The following is a 27233-nucleotide window of genomic DNA, read 5'->3' on the forward strand; positions in this document are numbered from 1 at the left end:
TTGGGTGGGTAGAACAAAAATAATTGGCAATTTTAAATTTCAAATAAAAAAATGGCAGACTTTTGATCAATGACCAGTTTAATAAAAATTTATGAACTAGCCATTTTTATACTGAATTAACCCATTAAACGGCACTCAAGACAGCACCATTTGTGGTCTGAATTATCCACCATTCTTTCAGATCGTTTGAGGTGGAAAATTAGCCCTCTTAAATGTACATTAGGATGCAAAACCAATAAGCACTTATCAGACTTTCTACAGAAAAAAAGTTAGAAACATTGGTTTTGCAAAAAGGTAAGTCTGTATTAAAAGACAGTTCAGAGGGCAGATTCATGACCATAAGCAACCTGTCAATTAGAGGTTATTTTCTTACTAATGAATAAAAACATCATAAACTCTTCTCCTGAATTTCTAACCAAAACATTTTGATATCAAAATTTACTTAACAGAATTACAGGCTGCAACTGAATGTGTGTTTTATGTTAAACAAAAGGAAATTTCTATAAAAAAATTATCAAATGAGAAAGGAGAGGAAGTCCAACCCCCCCCACCCCCCTTTCGTTTTATTGGTACTGCACTTGGTGATGTGATGCCATGCAAATTTTTTATATTATGAAATAGGGCAAAAAGATTGGTTATCTGCCTTCATATTTTTTCTTTCTTCTGCACCATTACTTCTAAACAATTAAAAACAGAAATCACTTATCATTAATTTGGTGCAGTGCAGCAAAAATCTGTACTTCAAATACATTTTTGTTTGCTTTACTTTAGATATCAGAACACTATTCAGATTACAAGATGGAAAAGATCATCTTACAGTAATCTTCTTAGATTTCTCACTAGGAAGTTGTAAAATATCTGACTTTGAATATTAAACACAGGTCACTCAATATTAAACATTTTAAAATATCCTTATATCAACAGTAGATTTGTGTTTAATTTCTGGGCTACTAGACAAACAAAATAAACCACAAAATCAGTATTTTGTATGCACTATTAAAAATAGCACTTAACACTGTTCTGTCATTATATATATCTATGAAAATTAAACTATTTTACCTATGTTGTAGCTTTTCATGGCTTTGTACCAAATAGTTCACTGTTAGCACAAAATGAATTTAACCTTCGTGGTTTATTCAAAGCAATTTTTGATATAAAAATGGTGGCTTTCATCTTTCTTAGGTTATACTTGCATTAAAACTAAGTTATTTGCTATTAAATCATTTACAAATACCTTTCAGAAGATCTGATTTAAACTATTAATTCAGTATGTAAATTCAAACAGCCTGCCACACAAAACAGAGAAGCCAAGCATAAAAACCCTATGGATTAGGCTGTGCATTTGGCAATGTAGGTGGCAATAAGCTTGGAAACCGTACATGGTAAAAGAAAACTGTTTGGGGAAAATACATTCACTGGTGGGTTAGGAGATGACTGCTAACTTTGTCCTTGGATATGAATCTTCTATTCCTGACAATAACACACCGCATATGTGAAGTGACATGATAAGGTCTCGTGTCACCTATGGCATTTATGGTTGAGTCAAGAGGACCGAAACAACAAAGTGCATATTTTATCTGTTGCGTGACTGTACAACAAGTACTAAATACACATTTCCTAAGCTTTTTCAGAATTCTAAACTGGGCACGCATTGTATACAAATTACTGAGACATTAAGGTTTTCTTTGGGGCTTTCACTAACTTTTAAAACTTACCCACATTTCTTAATTACATTAAAAAATGTCAATTTTACATTTTTCTTCAACTTTAAGCAATTTCAAATAGATTATATATGACATGGGATCTGGACCATTCTAGTGCCTGTTTCTTAGTCTTCTAAAGAAATACAAAGAATCTACTGCAGGTTTACTGCGATATCTAAACTCTGTTGAACAAAGCCTATTGAAAATCGAGATTTCTGTGCAGATCAATGCTATCCCATATTTAGCAGTTGACCTCCCAGTTCAGCCCAGTTTTGAATGTACCTCAAAAACAGTTTCTATTCACCAGATGTTTCCAAAACGTATTGCTCCCATAATGTTGATGAAGCGTTAAGCAATTCCATATTTGCACTGACATTTTCAAGGAAAAGAATTTGTTTTGCCTTTTGCCAATAAAGACCAGTGGTAAGTTTTTTGTTAGAAAAGGAACATAATACGATACAAAAGGTTGTAAATGAAAGGAAACCATAAATTTACTAATATAAGAAGCTGGTGTGTTTTTTATACCAAAGTCTGTTGTTCTGAGTTTTACAACACAATGGTAGCCCCAATTATAGCACTTTCTGAAACCATGCCTAGAGTTCGCTCAAAACATTTCTAAGGACTTTTATATACAAGACTTGTATATAGAACATAAATAACTACACAAAAATATTAAATCCAGTCTATTCACAATTGACTCAAAAGTAAGAAAATTAACAAAAAATGTTTGGAGACAATATACAACTCAATAAACAGTTTAGAAATTATTTCATATATAACTATATATACTTTCTGTGCTCCCAAGACATATAAAGTGTGACCTGAAAGAAAATGTGTTGTTAAAAAAACCTCTTCTGCCCCAAATTACCTTTCAAAACGTTTGCAACAAAAAGGATTGATGTCCTGAAGTACGAAACCTTTTTTTTCTTGTGTAAACTGTGTACCAGTAGTGTCTTGGTGCCTTTTCCAATCTCTCTTCTGTACAAAAGTATAAATATATGCTTTCTTCAAATATTTCACATATCTAGGACATAGCGGACAAAGAAAGGTTGTTTCTCCCCCCCCCCCCCCACAAAGTTACAGTATCAGTTCCTGCGTTTGTGGCTTGCTGGTTGTGTTATGTGAGTTTTTTTTGGTGCACTTTGTGCTGGGTGATAGTCTCTGCATAAGTAAAATGCTGCACAGTCCTGGGCCAGTGGGCCAAAACAACCGCTCTGTCCTACAGCAAATCCATTTTAGGTCTGTAATGCAGAAGAAGGGGGGACTTCTGCAAAGAAAATAGAGAGGAAAGTCCAGTTAACAGTATTTTTAGCACTGCATTACTCAATATAAGAAAAACCTCAGATTCATTCCATGTATTCACAAGAAGAATGGCATTTTTCATGCTTCATTTTACCATTAAATTATTAAATCTTTGTAATCAGAAGTTGTCAACATTATTTGGTCTCATTCAAATGTTGAGCATGGCCATTTCAGATAACAGCTTAGGAAGTGTTTCTTCAAGTGACTGAACTGCACTACTTCCCATATTAATTTGCAAAACCTGAATATTTTATCATTCAAAACCAGCCTTTTTTGGCGGGTCTATTTTATTTGGCCTAATCAAACTTGAGAAGATGGGCTTATTAACCATCTTGGACATAGCATATTTGATTTTTGATTTAACAAAGTTTAACCAAGAACAGATTTAATAAAGCATTATTTGAGAACAGTTACCAGAAAATTTATGGAATGATACTAAAAAGTGCAAGTGTCTTGGAGAATATACAGATTACTTCTTAAATGTATTATGAAGAAATTTCAACGATATTCAATTGCAATCTCTAAGCCAGACAAACACGAAAACAGATTGGATTAGGTCAAGAAAATCATCACTGCAAGAACCCTCCAATAACTGACATTTCTGAAGGGTATGTTCAATGAATATCAGTGAAGAACAATACTTCTAAACCACACAAGATATTTGTAATGAATTTCAAAGAGCACACATTGCTTTTCACCGGAACTCTTACAGAGCAGACAAACGTTTTTTTGTATGGTTGCATCTAACATGTTTAACCATCGTAGGTGGTTGACATTAAGGACTAATGCATGCTGAATGAAGATTTTTTTTTATATTTACACCTCTACATTAATAGCCAAAACAATATATCCTGTTGGTTTTGTTTTTAACCTTATTCCATAATTACCTTAAATCTCCATCTTGTTACAACTACAAATTTCAACGTATGGTCCTTGCCCAAGATTTCTTCATTGCATAAAATATCCAGCTGACAAAGGAAGAGATAAAAAACAGTTCAGTCTTTTTAATAAACCTGAATACGAAAAACAGAAAAAATACAGCACCCATTTCAGGGCATGACCCTGAGAAACTTTATACTGCTGTACCACTCCTTTGACAGGATGGAACTACTACATGAGTCTATGTAAAAATGTTTTATAAATAAAACTACATTTCAGAAAAATTAAAACTATGATGGACGATATGTATTCCAGACGGAGAATTCATTCCTTTATTCCTTTTACTTCTATACAAATCTACAGTGCTCTTTCCAGATACCCAAAGATAGCCCTTACTTTTTTGGATGTTTTGAATATACAGGTTCCAGGTATTTGATAAGGCACAACCTCATCAAAAGAAATATGACTGCGACAGTTTTGCCCTATTTATCAAACTCAGATGTGTCATGTTATCAACCATTAAGCAATTTTTCAATACACTCAATATTAAAAAGATTACTTTCCAGCTGGGATTTACTTTAAATTCACATAGCCACAGCAACATCTACTGGTTAAATAATGTATCATCAGGCTACATGTTTTTTTGATGTTAGCTTTGTTAATTCATCAAATGTGTTAAAAGAACTCCACACACATTTTTAGCATTAATTGCCTTCCAGACTATTTTTAACTTTCCGTAGTGTTCTGTTCTTCTGTTCTTGTAATTTTCTTCTTCTAAATCAAATGTTTAAAATCTAGCATCTAACATATGCAGATATGTTAACGTATAGAAATAAGGAATGTATTTGCATTTTTAATCATATCAATGGTATGTCCATGTAGAAATGTATTTAATCTGAATAATCCAAATTCATTTGGATAATTGGTCTCACTGATAGTAAAGACTGCTTCTTCTAATTTAATAATTTTTCATTTATGGACTTCCAATTAATAAACAGACTTTTCTGCTAGGAGATTTGCATCACCTAATGCATAACTGTCTTTCTTTTTAAGGAAAAGATTCCAGGAAGACATTACAAATTCCAAGAGATAACATGGCGATTCTTTTTTTTGCATTTGTGTGTGGGAGGTGTCTCATAAAAATTACAATAAGGCATAGTGAACTTCATAGAGGACTGGGATGAAAAAACACCAAAATCTTCATGTGTGTGCCTGTGAAAACAGCAAATATATACACAAAGTTAACACTTGACTGAATGCTGGAAAACCTTCAGCTGTTGCAGTTTCGGATTACCTCGTTAAAGGATGCCAGGTTGAGCTTTTTGGCTATGAACTTCTTCAAGTGTAGGACGGTAGCTTGTGCAGAGCACCGGATCCACTTGCGTTTCAATCCTCGTAGCTTACTGCTGTTGCATTCCAAGCAGATGCTTACCTTCAGGAGAAAGCAAACACACAGGCAGGGACAGTTAATAAGAATTCCCGCAGTCCTCATTATACACTCTGAAGACAGCCTGCATTAATCTAGTGACAAAAGACTGTGACAGCTCAGCATCCTGGCATAATCACTTTCTCTTAGTCTCTTCACCTATGTCTCTCTCTTTTCAGCACCTGAGATACCCGGCACATCATAGTCATTCTAAAGCTTTAAATTTGCAGTTTATAATACATTAAATCTTTGGGTTTTTTTTGGCTTTTTCCTTTTCCATTGCATTGGGCAATTTGCTTTTACTATTTTCAAGAACAGCAAAAAGGGCACTGTTAAATGTAAAATTGTTCATATTTTGCAGATGAAGACGAAGAACAAGATCTGATTAAACAAAATACAAAATGAAATTTCCTCTCAGATGTTATAGCTGTGTTTGAAACATTAACTCAAAGCCTCAGTCCTGGCGGAGCCTTGAATCTGCTGGTTTTCATTCCAACTCAGCTCTTAATCATTGAAGCTGATGCCTTTAATTGATCTGCTTCCTTGTTTAGACTTTTAGTTATCCTTTTCTGCACTCAGTCCTTGGTTTAAAGAAATACATGAGCAAACAGATCTTTACACACTCTTTGTCATTTTGTCTGTTCTCAATACATGATCAATTTATGATAAACAAGACGTGGGTATGGATGAATGTAATAAATCTCCCTCCCCTTCAACAACGAACTATTTTCCCCTTCTGCAGAGGTCCAATTGGTTATATTTGAAATCACACACCTGAATGAGAATTATCATTCTAATTCTAATTCCACATAAAAGTTTTTACATGTTACAATTGTTTATGACCTGAAACCAAATATAAAAATTTGCCTCAAATACAGAATTTAAATCAACTAGAATTTGAGTTAAACCACTGGATTGAAAGACATTATGTCCTGGTTGTCTGATAACCATTTTCAATGTCCCATTTCAGCAATCACAATATCACTTTTTATTGCACTACATAATGCATTTATTTTTTAAATTATGCTTATTACAATTATTTCATGTATATTGCTTTGGATAAATGCATCTGTTAAAAATAACAGATAATTCACCAATGACAAAGAGTATTAGTAACCAGTAGAAGTAGTAACCATGCTGTGAAAGCTGATACACTGGCTTTTTTTAAGAAGCAGCTAGGATCCTTAAAAATATTTAGCTACTAACAAATTGGGACGAATGGTTTCCATTCGAGCAGGAAAGATGGCAAAAGGCCACTTCTGACCTTATGCGTGTGCATGTAAAGAATGTGATTACTATATAATTCACATTTCTCTGAATTATAATTCAATTACTAGTCCTATAAAGCAACTATACTACTAGGTCACAAGCCAAACAAAAAAAAAACACAATTGAGTCCTAATGGTCTCGAACCTCAACTTCTTTTGTGTAATAAAGTGTACGACTTGGAGTGAATCAAGGGACAAAAATATTTCTAACCAAGTTTAGATTCAAAGTTAAATATAGGAATGAAAATGGAAATAAGAAGTAAAACCTACATAAAAATACAAGGTCACAATCTAACTTCACCAAATTGAAAGAAAAGCTTCTTTCTTCACAAATGCTAACAGCATTGGACATTCAATATCATGATTAAGGAATCAAAGCTTTACTCTCCTGATAAGGCTGTATAGATATAGTTCAGTAGTAGAGCACTACATAAATAGCATCTGCTTAGTGTGTCTGTATATAACAGAATTACCGATATAACAGAATATAACAGAATTCTGTATACCTACATAATCAAGTAATAAACTAATTAAATACAATATTTGATTTAAATATGTGTATTATAGAATATTGCACTATTTAATACAATTTGTGATCAGGTTACTAATCAACAGCTTGTTTCCATAACAGCACAGGAGTTGGTCCCAATTAGTGTGGTTGTGTGGTGTTTTAATTTATAAGTAGCTTGTATTTAATTCAAGCTTAATATTGTCACTGATGTTCAAAAGGGATGCATTTAATTCTATGTAATGATAATTAGTTTTAATAGCTAGTAATTCAGGATAGGTTGACCTTTTGATGTGAAGCTCTGTGCTGTGATTCTTGTTAAAAAATTAGATCTAGGACAGCTGTAAAGAGCCACAGAAAAATGAAAAGGAATAGCATGCTTACAAGATTTTTAAGTGGCAGCTGCTGCTTCACTTCAAGCAGGCACTATAGAAAAAGTGGCTAACCCTCATATTTAAATAATTTCTATACATATGGATCAATTCATTTTATAGTCACAAGTTAGTAATTAGTTCAGTTAATTAATTAGTTAAGTTCAATTAACAAATTAATACCTGTAATAAAAATACAAACACCTTTTACCTTTCAAGAAGCACATTTCGCTATTCAAGCAAGGCCCTTAACCCTACTGCTCCAGGGGTGCCATATAAATGGCTGAACCCAAGCTTCTCTCCCTGTCTGTGTCTCTCATGGAAAGCAAGTTGGGATATGCAAAAAGACAAATTCCTAATACAAGAAATTGTATATGGCCAATAAAGTGATCTTATCTAAACCTCATGTTCCAATTCTTGATCATTTAACGGTACATACACGACCTACACTGGACCTATAGTAACCATCCCTTTTGGACCAGGGATGGTTACTTATGCACTACAGGAAGAAGCCCAATCGATATGTTAGCTCCACACTATACACATTAGGACTACAAGCCTTTCAGTAAATTCAGAATTAACATGAGTTCTTCTGTCTCTACAGCCATATCTGGGCAAGCAGTGTGACCTTAGTGAATGCACTGAATATAACCTTCCTGTGTTGCCTCCAACAATTTAAATGGTTGGGATTAGGGAAAATATGCATCTAATGTTTAGTGCAGTTAATACTACAAAAGATGTTAAGTGTATTCACCAAGAGCATTATGGGTAATGATAATTGATAATTGATAATGTTTCTTTATTAGCCCTATACAATTTCTTGCATTAGGAATGCATCTTTTCGCATACCCCAGCTTTTTCTCCATGGAGACACAGACACACAGACAGGGAGAGAAGCTTGGGGTCAGAGCGCAGGGTCTGCCATTGTACGGCGCCCCTGGAGCAGTTAGGGTTAAGGGCCTTGCTCAGGGGCCCAACGGAGTAGGATTCCTCTGCCGGCCGCGGGATTTGAACCGGCAACCTTCCAGTCACAGGCGCAGATCCTTAGCCACAGAGCCACCGCTCCGCCCCATGACCCCCCATTCCAATGACTGTAAAAATGCCTTCAGCAGACTAACTTTAAACTTGGTTTATTTTTTCTTTTAAAACCTAAACACTGAAGTGTACTTTTTTTCTGTTAACTTTAATGACACTGCGGGTGGGGACAAGGCCTCAAAAGCCTGTGGTTCCAAGAGGTGAACCTTTCAAACAACGTTAAGTATACTGTGAAACTGAACGTGACTGTAATCCAACCTGATTACTCCAGCAGAGTTGCATACCATCCTGTTTTGTATGATTATTTTTAAAGCCTGATACACTAATGCAGCAAGACAGGTCCCCGTGTTAAAAAAATGCATCAGAGTCAAATACAAAAGAAGGCCTTTTAAGCTGGCCTGCAGTTATTCTCTTTGGCTTCATATGTCAAACAGTAGTTTTTCCTGGGGCCCCAGGGGCAAAGACTTAAATGGGTTGAGAGCAAATTCTGAAAAAAGCTTTAGTATCTTTGAAAAATCAGACAGAGTGTCTTGTCGTTTTGTAAGATGTTTTTTTCAAGTAAAAATATCAATGTCGCACCTCATTGGGGACAATACTGCTCTGGTGGTAAAAACTTCACACGCAGTATGTATTATGTTTACTAAGAACATTTATACCCACAGTACAATTAAAATAATTCTAATAATAGAATAATAATAAATAATAATTCTAATTAAATATGTAATATATAGTATATTGTAGCCTCAATAGCAGTGATAACGTCCTGTTATTTTCATTTTGTTAACTTTCTTACACATGGAATGTTTGTTCACGTACTCTTTATCATCTCTTAAATATTGAATTTAAAGTTTAAATTGATGAGAAAGCATAGAGATGATTTGCATCACGGTTGCATAGGGGCATCTTGATCACATAACTCGTATAACAAGTACCCTACTTTCATTTGCAAAATAAGATTCTCCAAGATTAGGCTTCTATTACAATGATTAGCAGTGTACAGGACCCTCGGTGCAAAACAAAACTGCTGGAAACAGTATCTCTGCATGTTTCTCAGAATATTCATGTTTAATTCAGGTGCACCATCAGCACTGGGATTTGCAGTGGAACCTGATCATTTTTCTTGACTACCTTCCAAAACTGGAACAGAAAGGTTTACATCTGTATCTCTATTGCTGTTATATTCAGGGGTTGATTGGTGCAAAAATCACTTAGAAATATCTTACTTATTACCTGTCTGCATAACCTACAGTTACAAGATCACTATTAAAACAAAATCACAATAAACATTTGGCAATTAAATTAGACCTCATTTAACTGCAATGCCACTGTTAGACAACACATACAAGAGAGGTGTATGGTACTTTTAACTTTTAACTTAAGAAAAAACCTAAAACTGACAAACAGGAAGCAGGAACAGGAAACAGAAGGCAGAGACTGATCTGATATGAAAAGAAAAACACTTGTTGACTAATATTAAATTTTAAGAGTCGTGAAATGGGGTTTATTCTGAATTTGTTGAGGCTCAAGTGCATCAAAGATGCTCAAGTGCAGAAACACCACTGTGAAAATTACTGTACAGTGTTTTATTAGGAATGCATTGAGATGGCAGGACACTTGAGATTATTCCAAATAATCTAAGTGTTTTTATCATTCGAGTCTTTCACTGTAAAAAACATTATGATTTAGAAAGAGCCCTACATTTTACAAGTAATTTAAAATTCTGAATAAAGAGGACACAATATTATGATAGTGGTGTTAAGGAGCTTATTAACAAGTTAAACTCTGTATGTAACACTAATACAATAGAAACAATATATTAGAATTATAGTCACAAACATATTCATACAATGATAATATACTATATGTAGATGATCATGTATTTATCAAATATTTGACTATAAGATGAAATGTGTTTGCAAAAAATCATGTGAAACTTGTCAATTATCTTACTGGCACTTACATTTTAATTTCTGTTCTGTATTCACTTAAAACATTGTCCTTATTATTCACTATTATTAATCAGATCATACCATACCATGAACCCTAATCACAAGAACTGAAGCATATGCACAAGAACATATCAGGGCTAATCACATATGTGTTTTAGAGTAAAACGGTTATTGAACTGAAAATATCAACCACCGTTAGCCTCCTCCCTATTACTTAGCACCTGTATTAAAAGGATTTATAACAAACTCTCTAGATAGTCCATGTGGAAATTTATTATTTATTATTTCTTTTACCAACTGGAAAATCCAATGTTTCGTTGCTAACTTTTTCTTACACTTTGAAAGAAAGGCAATTATTTTGTTTGCATTTCCTTCTCCAAGGTCACATTCCAAGGTTAAGTGGCAGAGGCTGAAACACAGCAACAGCAGAACTGGAAAATCAGAAACCTGAAAGCTGCTCTGAGATTACTGTTCGTGCCTTGAAAAAATGAAATATGACTCATAATGACCAAGTGAACTGAAAAGGCAAGGATGCGTGCTCTCTCCTCCTGTGCTATGTATGTCACCCAAGTCTCCACTACAAAACTCCCCTGCAATGTGATGTGTGTATGGAATGCATAATATTGCACTAGAGCAGTGTGCACAAATCATGTCTGCAGAAAATCAAAGGCTAAACCAAATACTTTATGTGCATATAAAAAACTTATCGGACTGCACAGAAATTGCAAAGTAAAAAATCAGTATTCCCCAATCATAAATATCTATCTTAAAAAAAACAATTTAAGCAACATTTTTAAGAGGTCTACATCACAGCATGGAGTACTTGGATGATTAGAATCATAAATATAAATAAACACTACATAGCTGCAGTAATTTTATCCTGAATTATGAATGTTTTAATATACACTGAATACAAATTAAGCTGAATGCTATGAATATCTAATTGGATCAGATATGCTGCATTTTTTTAAACAAACCAATCCAAAGTGGGCATCAGTATCTAAACTTTTTTTAATTACCCTTTCAAACACAAAGCTTTCTGTTAACCATACCGGAAGATACTTTACGATCATTGCTATTGCAGATTAAATTAATTTTCTGGATCATATATTTTTCAAAAGAATGCTTTACATCAGGATGTGGGAAATGTTCTTCTGTTTTCTTGCTCTTTTAACCATGTCATTGTTCAATTCAAAACAAATACCCACTGGCAAGAGGTATTACTGTAATATTTGGTAACACCCTGAAGGGCAGGGTAACAGAAGACTGGTATAATACCATTATAACATTAAGGTAAAGTAAACGGAGAGCAAGTTTGAGGTCTGAAAAGCCACAAGTCTCAGAAACTTAGCTCACCTGAAAACCACCTGCCTCAGGTATTTAAGGGATTGAGACATACCATTATTGAAAAGTCAATAATTTTGTGGAATAGAGATTAAAAAAATGTACCAGCATTTTCTGAACCTGGACTGGCTAAAGAATATGATTTTTTTTGCATGGTTTCTCTAAGAAAGACATCTCCAGAAGATGTCCACAAACAACCTGTGTCTTGCTGTGTCTAGAAGAAAAAACTCACTATACAGGTCCAGAAGGTTTCACATCATTCAAATTAAGTGTAATTTCCATTATTTTTAAGCACTCTGTAGAAAAATAATAGTGGTTTATTACTTAAGACAACTACAGAGACTTATTCTGAAACTAGTTTACTGTATATCGGTCAGGATCTCTCAGTCATGAGAAATAATCCATACATCTGTGAACAAATAAAGAACATCAAAAAATGAAAAAAAGCTTCATAATGTATGTTTTGGGGGCATTAACCATTTTTAATGTACTGACTACTTTCAGTAGTCGTACTTTTGAAAGAAATGGATGAGAGTAATATTGGAATGACTTGAAATTCTGTGTCCCCCTGTCTAGGTCTAAATCATTACATTACATAGATTTCATGCCGATCAAGATGTTTACGGAACGAATAATTTGCATTTGGTTCATTGCTTACTTAAAATCTTATTTCATCGTAGCTTTCCAAAATAATTTCCTGTTTTATTTTTTGGTTGTAGAACAAGTTCTCAAGAGTGAGGCTTAACTAGACTTATGGAAAAATATCTGATGGACCTGTAAATACAAATTAAAAAAAATGAAAATAATAAATTAAAAATTAAAACCACAGAATAGTACCTGTTCATCACTTCTGTGGTAATCATTGTCTTCATCTTGCTTCTCTTCCGCTGTCTCTTTGTTCAGTGTGTCCTCTGGTTTTGTATCACCTATGATTATTGGAAGAAAAAGATGTAGTCAATAAGCAGATGCAATCATTTGCCAAAAATAACCATAACCGCAGAAACCCACATTCCAGTATTACGCTCTATGTAATAATAGACTAGTTTAAACATTCATAGCTTTCCAATTTACATTAAAATGATGTACAATTATAAAATCTTAATCAGCTTCAAGGGCATAATTAACTCTTTTCACGATGGAAGTAATAAGATAATTGCATCTAGAAAATAGATACCAGGTGTACAATGCGTATCGAGAAATGTGAAGTATAAAGGACAATGAATGCTGCATATTCAGACAAAAGACTACACATTGAAATTCAGGATGTGTCCCTTAAAACACCGTTTACATTTCAAGCCAGGTAGGTAATTAGTCTGAGCCTCAGCTCTGCAGAGAGAACACAAAAAAGGTCATGCAAAAGGAGGACGGGCAGGAGAACAATGGAGTTATTAGAAATATTCTGTCCTAATGGACAAAGATGACGTCCAACACAAGGACCTGAGACAGTTTCTTGTCACAACTAACTATACATGGATTCAGTGACATCTTTCATATGATCACCTATACCAGAAAGAAGACCTAATATATACACTTTAAAAACATAACTGAGTGCCAAATATTTAAGACATGAAGCCAGAATGTAACCAGGTCTGTAAACCCTTTAGGCCTGGAGTTTGACACCTCTTTTCTAACCAGTTAGGCACCAGGGGATGTGACTGCCCTCTGAGAAACAAGTAAATCTCCTGTCTACAGTGAAACCTCAGGGAGAAGAGAAAAACTGGTCTGACTGAACACAGCCCAAATAACATGTCTTCCAGGATAGTACAAGCAAGCTGTGGTGACTCAAGCTAGAAACTATAAAAATATACCAAAAAGTAAATAAAAAATGATGTTATATATATATCAGATTCCAATTACCCTGGACAAACCTGAAATTGTCTACAGTGTTACAACTTAACAAATATGCACAATTTCATGAGAACACAAATTATCCCGTAGTGCAATTCACATGTCTCAGTAGGATACCATACCTTTGATTACAGTAAATAGATGCAGAAACATTTGTATTCTGAAAATCTTTAGTTTACCTACTTGTCAGTAGGGAAAAAGACCCTGAGAGATAATAGCATTAAAACAAACGTGCTTTCACTACAGAGGATAATTCATTCATCCAAAATGAAACCCTATGCAAAAATAATACATACAAAATTGGAACAGAATATCTAAATACACTGCAGCAGAACATTTCTTATTAATATTTATTATTGCAAGGTTGCACTTTATGTTAAGCCAGGACATCAGGTGATTAATCAATATATCAGTAACAATTTTAAAGTCATTGACAGCACTTAAGGCAGGCTGGGGACATATTCCAGTGTTGTGATCACATTAATGCATTTGTGTTAATTTCCCACTCAAAGTCAGCATTAAAAATGCAGAAATATCTTAGTACCTTAAACAGAGTTCCTGCTATTTTTACCAGAGAAGGATATGATGAAATTCCTTTAACTTACATAACTGCGTTTAGAAACATGCATTGGCAATCAGCTTTATAATTTTGCTATGGATAACTTATTTAGCTTAACTACATATAAAAACCTAATGTGGTATGACTGAGCCATCACATACAGTATCTGTAGACATCAGGTGCCTGTACATTCACACAAACAAAGTCGGGTAAAAATGAGAGTTGGTCCTTTCAATCAGGGAAGATGATGGGGGTACAGTGAACTCTGTTTCAAATAAAGAAGCAAAAATGTGATCTACCATTTCGCTGAGGGTCTAAATGTGGTTTCATGTTACAGAGTTCCCCTTTGATGTCTCCAGGCACTTCCATTCCCAATTTCTGATAGAACTCTCTCTGCTTCTTCATTTCCGCTGGAGAGAGAGAGAGCATGTTTTCCATCTATTTCATTGTGCTCAAGAAGCAAAAAGCATAAGCAAGCATTGCTTAAGTATCAAGTAATTAAAAATCACTTAACACAATCTTCATGCTGCCGGTGACCTTGGCCACCTCAGGTCTTGTTAAATGAAATCCAAACAATGGTACCCTTAAAAGAAAAGACTATGCACATTTTCAGCAACCAAATGCTTTTGTGATTTTTGACTAGGAAAAAGTATTTGGTTAATCAAAATGTAAAAGATACGACAGTTTGACAACAACAATATAAAAAAGCTGCATATTGTTACATATGGAGCCTGGTGAGGTACGTCTGCAGCAGTTGTGACTCAGGATTTCAAAGCACTTGTAGAATGCAGCCCCAGATGGATCTGTATTGGCTTTTGTTTCAACCTTTAGCTGGTGGTGAGAGACTAACATTAATTATACAAAGCTTAAATATATGGAAATACACGCATACACTCTTATCGGCATACCAAAATCTGAATACATTGGAGTTCATCAAAATTGCTCTTACCCTTTGGAACCTCTGGAGAATTAGAAGTCTTGGCTTATAAGGATAAGGAAGCTTCCTCAAAGATATTTTTAAAAAACTTCAAATGTAGGAATGGTTTACTTATGTGTTGATTTCTCAGAACAAATAGTCTTCATTTCAATTTACAGATTAGTAGTCTTTCCTACTAATACAGCACCACATCAGAAATGATGTAACAGAGTCTGAATAAGACTTTTTGCTCCCAGACAAAAAAAAACTAAAACAGTACTGCATACAAACGCATTAGTGATTACAATACTTACGCCAGTATAGTTGATACAAAAAACACAATTGGTTTGCCTCCAAAAATGTTTTTTTACTATAATGATGGCAAGAAATGTAACTGTATAGCCACTGCAAGTATGGGAAAGACTGTACACTACATTGCATTTCTGTTCAATCAAACATGTTAACATGTACAGCTATCCTCAATAGAAGGTGGATGTTAAGCCACCATAAAATACATCTAAATTTCATGAGTGCCCAGTCTGGTATACTTTAAAGAAGTGATCAATAACTTGTAGGATTCCAAGACCACAGCAAATTTGGCATTAGCCTGAGGAATGAACACCATCTTTCTTACGCTTCCCTCTCTGTACTTAACGATACAGAGAACAGACAAATATACTCAACAATGTATTCAAAGATTTAGGTAACATTCTATAGCACTTGCATCACCATCACCGGTCTCATACAGATACTAACCTTCTTGAAGCCCAGGCACCAGTTTGTAGACGATGTCTTGCATTGTTCGGTCATGGCTATGAGGAGACGAGAAAAGTATCTGAGTATTTTAATTCTATATTTACTTATGTTTATCAAGGTGAATAAAAAATGATCTAAATCATATGTTTAAAAAAACAAAATACAGCTTCTATTCATTGCCAAAACACAAAAGGTATCTCATGAAATTCTCTACCATTTTCCAGGTATACTCTACCCCCCTCTTTGTGCTGTGAGATGACAGAGTATCCAGGGCATAATGTTGGTGATCTGATACAAAAAACTTATGGTTCACTCTGAAGAACAACTGCCTTGTCTGCCACCCATGTTTTAAGTCATATTAAACAGTATATGTCTTCGTTATATAAAAAAAGTATTTTTCACAGAGCACATCATGTTAAATAATTATTTGTGAAGTACAGTAGCATAAATCAGCCAGTTACTTCTAGCACCGCAGTTATAATTACCCAAAACACATGTTTTCATAAGCAAATAAATGTTACTGGAAATTACATAGATAACATGATGAATAAAAACATTATTTCCAATAGCAGCTGCTTAGCTGACAAAATAATGAGAAAATGCACAATTATGTAGCAGGAGACCAGAGAACAAATTAAGAGCAACATTCTAGTGAATATGTATTTCTGTATTTCAGCAAACAAACTACAACTTATGGCATATTTTGTCCTTGTGTTTCTTTAAATAACACATCAGATCTCCTGGAACACCTTCTCAGGCTACTCATATCTACCTATTTCAGGGCAGAACAGACTGAGTGATCAGAAAATCTAGCTTTTTTTGTTAGCATCTTATACATTCTCAGAAAGATTTCCGAAATACACCTTCATTCAGAAGTTGGTATTGTATTTGTATATAAACACCAGCTGGTGGGAACAGATTTCAAATAAAACAGCTGACCCCAACCCCACTTCATTTATCTATCACAATTTCAGTGGCCCTGCATACTTGGTGGACACATGCATATTAGTTTCCTTTTTTCTTTTAGTTTCCAGACCAGTAGTGCTGTGGATAGATCTGGAGTCTAACAGTACAAAACTAAGAAAATTAATTTTAATTTAAAATGAGGAGAAACTCTACTTAACTTTGGCGTATTGTATACCCAGGGTAATGATAAAATGTCAATGTTCCTTTCATTAACTACTGTGCTGATAAGCTCCATTAACTAGACTTTTGAAAAAGGAGTTGAACTCAATTGTAAGTTTTTCAAAGACCAAAGAAAATTATTCAAGTAAAAAAATTTAGGTCTATTCCAAATGGATTTGTTGGTCTTTTTATTTATATTTAATGTTACTGTGAGTTTTAGTAGAACAGAATTCTATATATATAACAGGAAATGGTTTTAGCAAAAGTTTTACATGCCGACAAAAAAAGGCTATTTGACATTTTTGGTCTGAATAATTATCAAAAACAGCTCAGATAGTTTGAAAGCAAAAGGAAAGGCTTTAGAGTTTGTATAAGCCTTTAGTGGATTGTGCACGTACTGTATGAGGCAGCCATGTTCTGCTGTGAAACTAAAGTTAAAATTAAAGTCATTCATCGGGCGAAGTCATACGTACTCATTGGCCCTTAAGTTAATCAAAAAATTAAAATGACCACAAATCATGACAGCAAACATTCTATAACTATACCACTGCATATCAAGTGAATGTTATCAAATCACAAAATAATGAATAAAGCTTTGAGTTTGTTGAAAACTGCTTATAAAAAATGTGCCATTTTTTGTGGTTATTTTTTAACTGCAGCTTATGTGCTCTATCAAAAATCTAGATAAGACTAACACAGTAAGTCCAGTTTATATTAAGCCTCATTACATTCAAAATGTATAGTGTTTTTAGAATATATTAGCACATACAAGATAATTAATTTACAGCACAGAAGCATATAAAAAACTCTCACACACTAGAAGTTGAATCACGTACCAACATTTTTTTCAGAAGTTCAGCCGGAATCTGTTAATGTTTTTATAGTAATTTATTGCATTAACATATTGCTTTTCATCCAAAGGGATACCAAAGCACTATACACATGGGAGGGAACCTTTTTCGTCCTCCACTGAAGTGCAACACCCATCTGAGTAACGCACAGAAGGGAAGAATTGCTTCATATACTAAATTAAGTGGGAACTTTCAGAAAGGCAGAGTGTACAAAAGCACAGCATGGAGTTTAACCAGGACAATTGGTTTAGTAGCCTTACTCTTTTGACAACACCCATGAAATGCTTAATGATCACACAGTTGGACCTTGGTTCAATGTCACATCCAAAGGAAGGCACCTCTTACAGCAACGTTCCTGTTCACACTGGGGAATTGATTTTGGATATTTTCATTTTGTGGGAAGAGAGCCACCTACTATTCTATGAAAACACTTCGAGTAGCAACATGGATTTATTTGGAGGTCTCCCTTCCTAGTGCTGATCAGACGCAGCCTTGCCTACCTTCTGAGATCTGACCAGATTAGGCCATAAAAAGTCACAGACTACAAAAAAGTAATAAAAAAACTGGTTAATGTTCCAGATGGACAGTACAAAGCAGACAGAATAAAGTTAAAATTAAAATAAATGTGATGGACTACGCACAGAAATGAAAATATGAAACCATTACAAGCCTGCATGTGCAGACCAACACATGCACATCAAAACTGGTAAGTTTAATAGTCTCAGGAATCACATAGCTTATAATTATGGACAGTGGGACAATTCAATTAATGAAAATTATTACAAACAACCAACTTCCAGAGAGAAGAACAACAGGAAGCCTAAGATAAATCCCTGCATAACATTCACTGATGGCACTGAGCAGATGCCAAAGGGGCTGGGATTCCATCATGTTGCAAAAACCTTTAATGGACTAAAAATATGACAACCATCAGGCTAAAACAATTTTACAACAGTGCTGGCTGCAGTCAAGTCAGAAAAAAGTGTTGATAGAAAGTGCTGATGTTTCCACAGAAATGATAGGAATCCTTAATTTAATCAGTTTTTCTTTTTATTCAAGAGGTTAGAGCACTGACATTCCCCTACGCGAAATTTTTATTATGATCTCTAGGAACACAATACATTAATCTTTAGTGCAAAGACTGAAATCCCCACGTAAATATATCAGGACAGTTTACTACACTGATTTCTTTTTGAGAGGGTATAATTATCTCCTAATGCAATCTGAATATCCAATAACATCATAACAGCATAACTCAGTTAATTAATAACTACAAGTTTCTTGCAAAGCTGTACAGAAAATTGTTTGATGCCAAATAGAACTTGCGCTTACACTTTTACATTTTTCTACATTCTCTGTAAAGAAGGACTTTGATGTGCTCCTAAAAATAAACATTAGACTCTCCCTCTTTGAGTTCTTTTAATTTCAGGTCTCTCCGGTCCATTAGACGAAAAGTACTGTTTTAATTTTGTTCTCACCAGAAAAACAGAGCATTAGATTACTTGGGTTATTTGTAAATGGCAAATTATCTATTCCAGCAAAACACTTCTGAAATTCTGTAAAAAAAAACCTATTAGGGCTGAGAAAAAACAAATTGCATGGTTAAAGTACACCAGTGTAACATATGAGCTTTGATGACTCTCTCAATGCTTTTTTATGGAAATAGTTAACTAAGGCTGCAAACATTATGCAAAACAAATCGCTGTTAGACTTTTTAGCATCTACTAAAATGACATATTTTTCAATCTATGCAGTTAATCTCGCTACAGTGAAAATGTATCTCAGTTGGAACAAAAAACACTGCTGGCAGACAGCGACCCCTAAAGGACGCAGATGGGCCCTTAAAATTGACACTCCAAAGACAAAAGAAAAGCATCACACGCTGATTTGGCAGTCCCTTCTCTGAAGAACACAGCGTGAAATGGCACCTGAATCAGAAAGCAGAAAGCCAGAAAAACAGCAATCCAATTAGTCTCTGCTGTGGGGCTGATTAGTCTGTGTATGATAATGTCAACCGCTGTATGTGGCCATCATAGGTTATAGAAAATAATCTTCTGTGAATCCATGAGGAAAAAAAAATGATGAGCAGGATTACTAGTATTCCTAGTGAGGACCAAGAAAATGAATGTATAGTATACAAAATAAATCAATGAAATATAAATTCAACTGCAACTATTCTTGCATTCCATCCTTGTCTCCCTTGCAGTACTATCTGAACCTTAACATGTGGAAATAAATGTGTAATTTTGTACGGATATTTGAGAACCATTATTATACACAGTAGAACTAGCACTAGAAGGCTACAGAATTAAGCTTTAGGGTGATAAACTGTAGTTTGGGAATTTAAATGCTCAAACTACAATCACCTTACTTGTCAACAGGTCAAGAACAGCTATTAAAAAGTTAAAACTACTACAGTAATTCTATAACCTAAAGGTAAAAATAATGTGTTACTATGAGGTTTTTAGAACATTATGACTGAGTAATAATGCTAACGTTCACTCCATTGGCTTGTATGGCAAATTGAAAAACCCATCGCAAATCCCAACTGGAGTTTGGAAGAAAGCTTTCTAGTGAAACTGCAAATGTGTGGCCAAAGGTTTTTTGGTGGGACAATACAAAATTGGAACTTTTTGGTTTCAATGCTGTCCCTTAAGAATAAGAAAGTGAATGCCCTTGAACGGTCCAGTCAGATAAGATTACTTTATTAGTCCTATACAGTTTCTTGCATTAGGAATTTGTCTTTTCGCATACCCCAGCTTGCTCTCCATGAGACACACAGATAGGGAGAGAGAAGCCTGGGGTCAGAGCGCAGGGCCAGCCATTGTGCAGAGCCCCTGGAGCAGTTGGGGTTAAGGGCCTTGCTTCAGGGGCCCAATGGAGTAGGATTCCTCCGCTGGCCGCGGTATACGAACTGGCAACCTTCCAGCCACAGGCGCAGATCTTTAGCCACAGAGCCACCGCTCCGCCCTAAAAGCCTTTCACCTCTATTTAGGAAAGGCGCAGATCCTTAGCCACAGTCACAGTCCTGATTTGATTTGAAAAACCATTGAAAATCTGTGGAATTACTTGAAAACTGCGAGAAAGCTGAAAAGAGGTTCCCAAGCAATCCGAGAAAGCTTAAGAATATCTGCCTGAATTTTAAAAAAGGCCTATGCATCATTTTGTAAAATCACAAAATAGGGCACCAAAGGAAAGCCCTCAATACATTTGCAAGGCACTGTATTTTTCCTGTATTTTTTATTTATTCCATCTTGTAGTCTTCCATTTTGTAGTGAGTAGCTAATTGATCTAATGATCTCATCCAACGGTTTCTTTAAAGAAGCTAGTACACCAGCTACAACAATATGGCTGGGTAGCTTGTTCCACACTCCTAAAACCATTTGTGTAAAGAAGTACTTCCTGTTCTCAGTATTAAATGCCCTTCAAAAGAAGACCACTGGATAGACATTAACCCAGCTTTTTACAGTGATGTGTATCGGTCCATAGCAGGCAGGCCTTTGCAAACTAAAGCACTTATTGGTTAATGTCTTTTCTCTATGAACATGAAAATCTGACATTCAAGACTAATAAAAGCTGTGCTAGAGAACAACAAACATGTAATTCTAATTCTGATCCTCCTTCTAAACAAAACTGTTTCTGCCTAGAAAGCTATGGCTAAAAATAGACATCTTTAAAAAAACTCAATGTGTATTTTAATTGGTGAATTGCTGAGGTCACTGAAGCAGCCCATTACATTTTGTGACAGGCTTCAGGGAGCTCCAAGATGCTGCGGGTTCCTGGTCTTTTTCCAGCAAAAGACATCAGATGTGCACTGGTACTCACCCAATGTACTGTAAAGGATGGCTCTGATGAATAACAATTCTGCACGTTGGACATGTATTGTTCTCTTCCAGGTACTTCACCAGGCAGCTCCTGCAGACTGCACAGATAATTAAACAAATAAATATGAGATTTAAATTCATCCAGAGTAACATTCTTGCAGATATAAAAAATAACACTCAACACTAGAAATGTTTATGTATAACATTACCCTACTTAAAATGTATATTTTCACAAATACCTCTGTTTTTATTTCAATCTAATTGATCTGTGTTTAGTAAAGCTTTTTTAAATTTTGCTATTTAAAGTACCTAGGGGACTGCAAGCAACTTAGGTATGTCAAGCATTCAGTTTTAGAGGACTAAGGTCTAATAGTTCAAATGGACAGGGAGTGTCGAAGGGACATTAATTGTCTCATACAGTTGGCAAGACATTTGTAGACTCAAAAATAAACAATATACTATTTTAATTTAATAATTATTTTATATATAATTTAGCTTAAAGGTGCCTATTAATGTTATTTTATTAAAATAATGCTAAATAAATCTCTCATAGTGTATCCTTTCCACAAAGTTCCTTACTTTACTCCTCCATTTATTTTTGGCTGCAGGTCTCCCTCTAGTGTCAAGCACAGAACAGTTCAATAACACTTAACCCTACATGAATTTGCACTCTTTTACTGCGATAAATCATGACTCAATTACACATATTAGACCCATTATCTAAAATGACTAAGATAAAAAAGACTACCACACAAATTATACTTTTATACTTCTCTCAAGAAATCTGCTTTCATGCTTGCTTTAAGAATAGGATTTATTATTACCGTATAGGTTGCTAATAAGGAATGAAGCTAACTTGCATATTGTACCATGAGATTCCTAACTATAAGTGGATTTCTTACACTGCTAAAAATAACATATTTCCTAAAAACTTTTGTTAAGGGAAGAAAAAGTTATCTAACCCCCTTCAGAAGGGGAAAGGTATAGCTTTGCTATTAACTGAGCAGGTGAAACACCTAAAAGCCTATCGTACTGAAAGATTTTACCAGTTTGTCACATTTATGTGACAAACAAACTTGTAGTAATATAGTCACAATTTGTCTCCAAATTGAGCTTCAACAATATGGCTGAGGAACTTGTTCCTTACTCCCACAGCCCTTTATGTATACTGGCAACATCTTGAAAACCAGAAAGAAACCCTGAAACTGCTTAAATGTTTTATTTTTATGAATTAATAATCATGTGAATGAAGTAAAAGTTAGTAAAACACAATATACATTATTTCAGGGTTCAAAACAAGTTGTAGTGATGAAACTCGCCAACAACAAGCAACTACATTTTCATTTTTACAATACTGTACAGAAATAGAGCGAAAGTGATGACCCTCATTTTGCACAATAAAAGAACAATAACCAGTCTGAGAACCGCAAACTGAATGGCATTGGTGAAGATTAATACATGTAACTGAACTTCTTGCTTGGCATGTTTTAGCCTATTTATGCACTCCATGCTTTAAGATCTTGCTGCAGTTATGCTGCTGCAAATAAGACAATTTAGTAAACAGAGCTGTGCCCAGTCTCCTTACCTTTCTGTAGTTTCTCCATCATTTATGTCTAAACAATGCTAAGTAGGTGATTCTTAACATATTTAAATGATACTATAACAAACACCCCCACACAAAAAAATACTTTCTACATACCTAAAATAGGCTAGGTGCAAAACCCAGAAACTGGTTCAGATTTGTTGCCACTAACTACCCCATACAACGTCTTAAGCGCCCTCTTAATAAGTCAACTTGATTAAGGCCTTATATGTCATAAAAACCTCAGAAGACACTGTGATAGAACAGGACCAGTATTGATGACTTCTGGGCTAAGGCCTTTGGTACAGCATTATTTGCTCTTTAAGCTGTGGAAATTTTATCAAGAAACTAGGGTCACTTCCTGACATTTGTTTAGTGATTTAGCAGCTTCAAATGCTAGGTCTGTCTATGCTTAGAGCAGAGTAAAAAAGTGCAAAACGTTCTTGCAAGTGTAGATAATGTGGCTGATTAAAATGTAATTTTACACAAAAAAATATAATTGCAATACTAGCAGGTAGGTCCCTTTTCTAGCCATAAAAACCCATGGGGAATGGGGGGGCAAGGGCCACCATTTTTCTTGACCATCCGCCACTGGAACTGGATGCTCTGGTCGGCCTATTACCCCCAGAAGGATTAACCCCTGGTACTTATTTGGAAAGCAGGCTGAGTGGACCTGGGAGCCGTCTGGGAGGAATTAGAGCAAGCGACATCACTTGTCCTTACCTGGGATTGAACCCAGGACCTTCCGGTCAGGAACTAGACGCCCTTGCCATCTGAGCTACCACGGCTCCAATTGCAATATTAGTAGACTATGAAAATAATTTGTGAAAATCTAGTGAAGTCCTAACTATTCATAGTTCCTCTTCATTAGTTTTACAAAAGAATCAAGAGATAAGAAAAATGCTGTTCTAGATTTTTTATGGAATTAATCAACTTAAAGGCAATTTAAAAATTTGCTTTTAGTCAACAATTCTTCTGCCAATTTAGAACAATACAAATATTAGATAAAATAAAAATTAATAAGCATTTATTTCAACTACTGAACCAAGGTATCCTCTCAGTTACTGTGTCAGTTATAATATACCACAGAGAAGCCGTTTTCCTTAAAATTTAAGAGTTGGAATGTTGCTCCAAGTACAATCTGTCACCTATGACGTGACTGACAGAACAGGGGTCATAAACGTTCTTGCATGAACTCAATGATTCAATTTGCTAAAAAAGTAGATGTATTGTTTTCATAAATCCTGACAAATGGATTTCACAGAACATAGCTGAAAGCTATTCTGCAATTAAAAAGCAATCTTTGACACTTCGTCAAGTGTCATCTTTCAAGTTAGATGTAAACTACATGGCCACATGTGGAGAACTCCATTATGTTAACTGTTTATATTGTTGAAATTAATAATTACATAAACTCAGCATAAATGTTTTCCTACTTGCTCTGTTGAGTCACTTTATGCTCTTTCATTGTTCTGCCTTTTTGACTCATTTTCTATTAACAGCTGTAATAGAACTATGTGTTGAACACAATGGAAAAATGCATATGGCTGATGCCCGTCATCTGATCCACCAGTTTTTTTTTTTTTAAACAGGGCACTAAATGATTCCCTGAATGAATGCATGAAATAGGAGTAGTTGCATGACTTTCATTTTTAGCTACATTTCTGGTTCATTCCAAGAGCCCATTCACAACTGGATTCCACATCCACAGAACCCCTACTTTCAATGTATAAAGAACTGATTCAAAATAAATTGTTAAATAAACTGTTAAAAACAAGTAAGGTGCATGAATATTTTAAAGTAGTGGTGTGGATGTTCTTCTATCTTTGTAAATTTAAATTGGCTCCAATATAACTCATTAATAATACTGAAACCAGCTTGAGACCTTAGGATTTGCACACATTATAGCAACTGCGCTATATTTCTAAAAGCTTCTAAAACTGACAAATTATTCTTTAATACTTTGTAATTTCATGGGGGCTAATTAGTACAGTGACTGGGGACACTGTACTGTAGAAAGTTGCATCCTTTTGATGAAACATTGAATTGAGGAGTTTTTTTACTTTTTGGAGTGTTCTCGCTAGTGTCTTATCTATATCCCACTATGGCTTTGCGTTTGCATGGATTCTCCATAAGTTAAAGTAAATTTCACACTGAATAATAGAAAGAAAAAATGATGTTTTGACACTGGGACCTTGATTATGTGTGACTTCTCTCAAGATCTGCCTTTTTTCTAGTGATGTAACAATTTCTCTGTCCTGTTCACAATCTGCTGTAAAACTGGGCTGCAGGTGTACATGAGCTGTCTGACAACACCCTGGTAGATACTGTATTGAAGTGGTGTATTAAGTGCTCTTTGGGAATTTCTGATATGAAAAGCACCATACAAAAAGAAAATATATTAATAATTGCCTTCTGAAAACTGCCAGGAAGCAGTTCTATGTTGTACTTGCATTTTACCACCACCAGGTAGAGCCACATAGCAGCCCAAATAAAGTCTTTCACCTCATTTGAACCTTTTTTTTACAGGGAAAGCTACAGAAGTGTGCCACATAACCAAACAACACTGCTTCTGAGACAAAGCAAAAGTACAGGAATACCACAGGTTGTCATGGAGAACAGGTGCAGCTAAGGAGATTAAAGCAAATGTAGAATTCTCATATCGAACAAGGAGAAACTTTCTATAGTCTGCCTGGTTTTCTTTTTGTGCTATAGAGACAAATTTTCTTTTTTCTCACCTAATGGTTGGTACAGTTGATTTCTGCGCCAATGTTGATAACCTTTTAAACTCCAAGCAGCTTAAAACATTTTTGCAGCCTGTAGAAAAACTCATTCAACAGCCTATTTCTTTCTTTAAAAAAATATTTTGTTAATGTCAAACCAAAGGTGTAAAGGTGTTCTTGGAAATCAATTCTTGTAGTGGTTTGAGGGAAATGAATTCCTTTTGAAAACCACTTCCAAACATTTCTCCTTTTCAACACATTTTCTACAATCTTAAACCACTAAACACTACAGAAACCTACAAAACACACCAAATGATTAATTACAAGAAGAAATCACTTACATTTAACAACTATTCTCAATTTTCACATTTTTCTTGCTCACTGAAAATAGGAAAACTGACTTATACGTCTATCACAGCTCTCTGAGTATTTCTGGTGGCCTGTTGAGCGAGCATATTTTCCAAACTACGAGTTATAAGTATTAAAGTGTTGGAATAGATCTGATTCTAAACTGTGCATTTATAAATAACACATTGGTCACAACACAATATAAAATTAATTGATCAATTCACTCAGTGATGGCAAAAAATACTTAACAAAACACACAGAAAACATCTGACTTAAATCAAAGGAGGGATAATTTTTCATTAATCATTGTTTGGTGGTTACCGAGTTATTTGGTGAACAAATAAGTGCACTCCTACTGGTAAGATTTAAATAAAAACAGCATCACCTAATGACCCACCACTGCTATTTACACAATCTTGCTGCCAACAATCACTACTTCCAAAGTTCTATAGAACCTACCCCTTGACAAATATCACATTTGGACTTCCCCATGAATTAGTCTCTAGTACAAAAAATTAAAACATCATTTTGCACCACACTCACTGACATCCAGCAGGGTGTTCTCCACACAAAGTTTTGATTCACTGCTGATGTGGACTTGTCTCCTTTGCTGACAAGTCCATCTGAGCTGTTTGCATGATACCACCACTGTTTCTTGATTTTCACCAGGTTTGACATTGCAGTGATTTGGTTTAAATTTCCTTAGAGGACCAGAATGCAATACAATGCAATGAGCACAATTTGTCCAAAATGAATGCAGATATAACTCAGACTGTTGAGAAACACACATTGATTGGCCATATCATTCAGGGATTACAAGAGCTAACCAATAAAAGGTTAAATATGTTGACAGTAATAACCTAGTCAATATTAGTCAACCCTGTAGAAAGGAGTTCTAAACCAAGCAACCTTCATA

General features: G+C 34.9%; 1 protein-coding gene across 1 annotated transcript in view; it reads right to left on the bottom strand.

Moving 5' to 3' along the window:
* Nucleotides 1-282: 282 nt before the first annotated feature.
* pcgf3 (polycomb group ring finger 3) overlaps nt 283-27233 on the bottom strand; it is a 75180-nt gene continuing 48229 nt past the window's right edge. Inside the window, exons 4-10 of the mRNA XM_088632249.1 lie at nt 21666-21762; nt 15865-15920; nt 14492-14602; nt 12623-12711; nt 5179-5316; nt 3893-3973; nt 283-2970 (exon numbers count right to left, since the gene is read on the bottom strand). Coding sequence (XP_088488375.1) covers nt 2923-2970; nt 3893-3973; nt 5179-5316; nt 12623-12711; nt 14492-14602; nt 15865-15920; nt 21666-21762 — 620 coding nt within the window. The 3' untranslated portion in view covers nt 283-2922. The remainder of the gene's footprint in view (nt 2971-3892; nt 3974-5178; nt 5317-12622; nt 12712-14491; nt 14603-15864; nt 15921-21665; nt 21763-27233) is intronic.

Source organism: Lepisosteus platostomus, chromosome 1 (assembly GCF_059453375.1).
Source record: "Lepisosteus platostomus isolate fLepPlt1 chromosome 1, fLepPlt1.hap1, whole genome shotgun sequence".
Classification (NCBI taxonomy): Eukaryota; Metazoa; Chordata; class Actinopteri; order Semionotiformes; family Lepisosteidae; genus Lepisosteus; species Lepisosteus platostomus.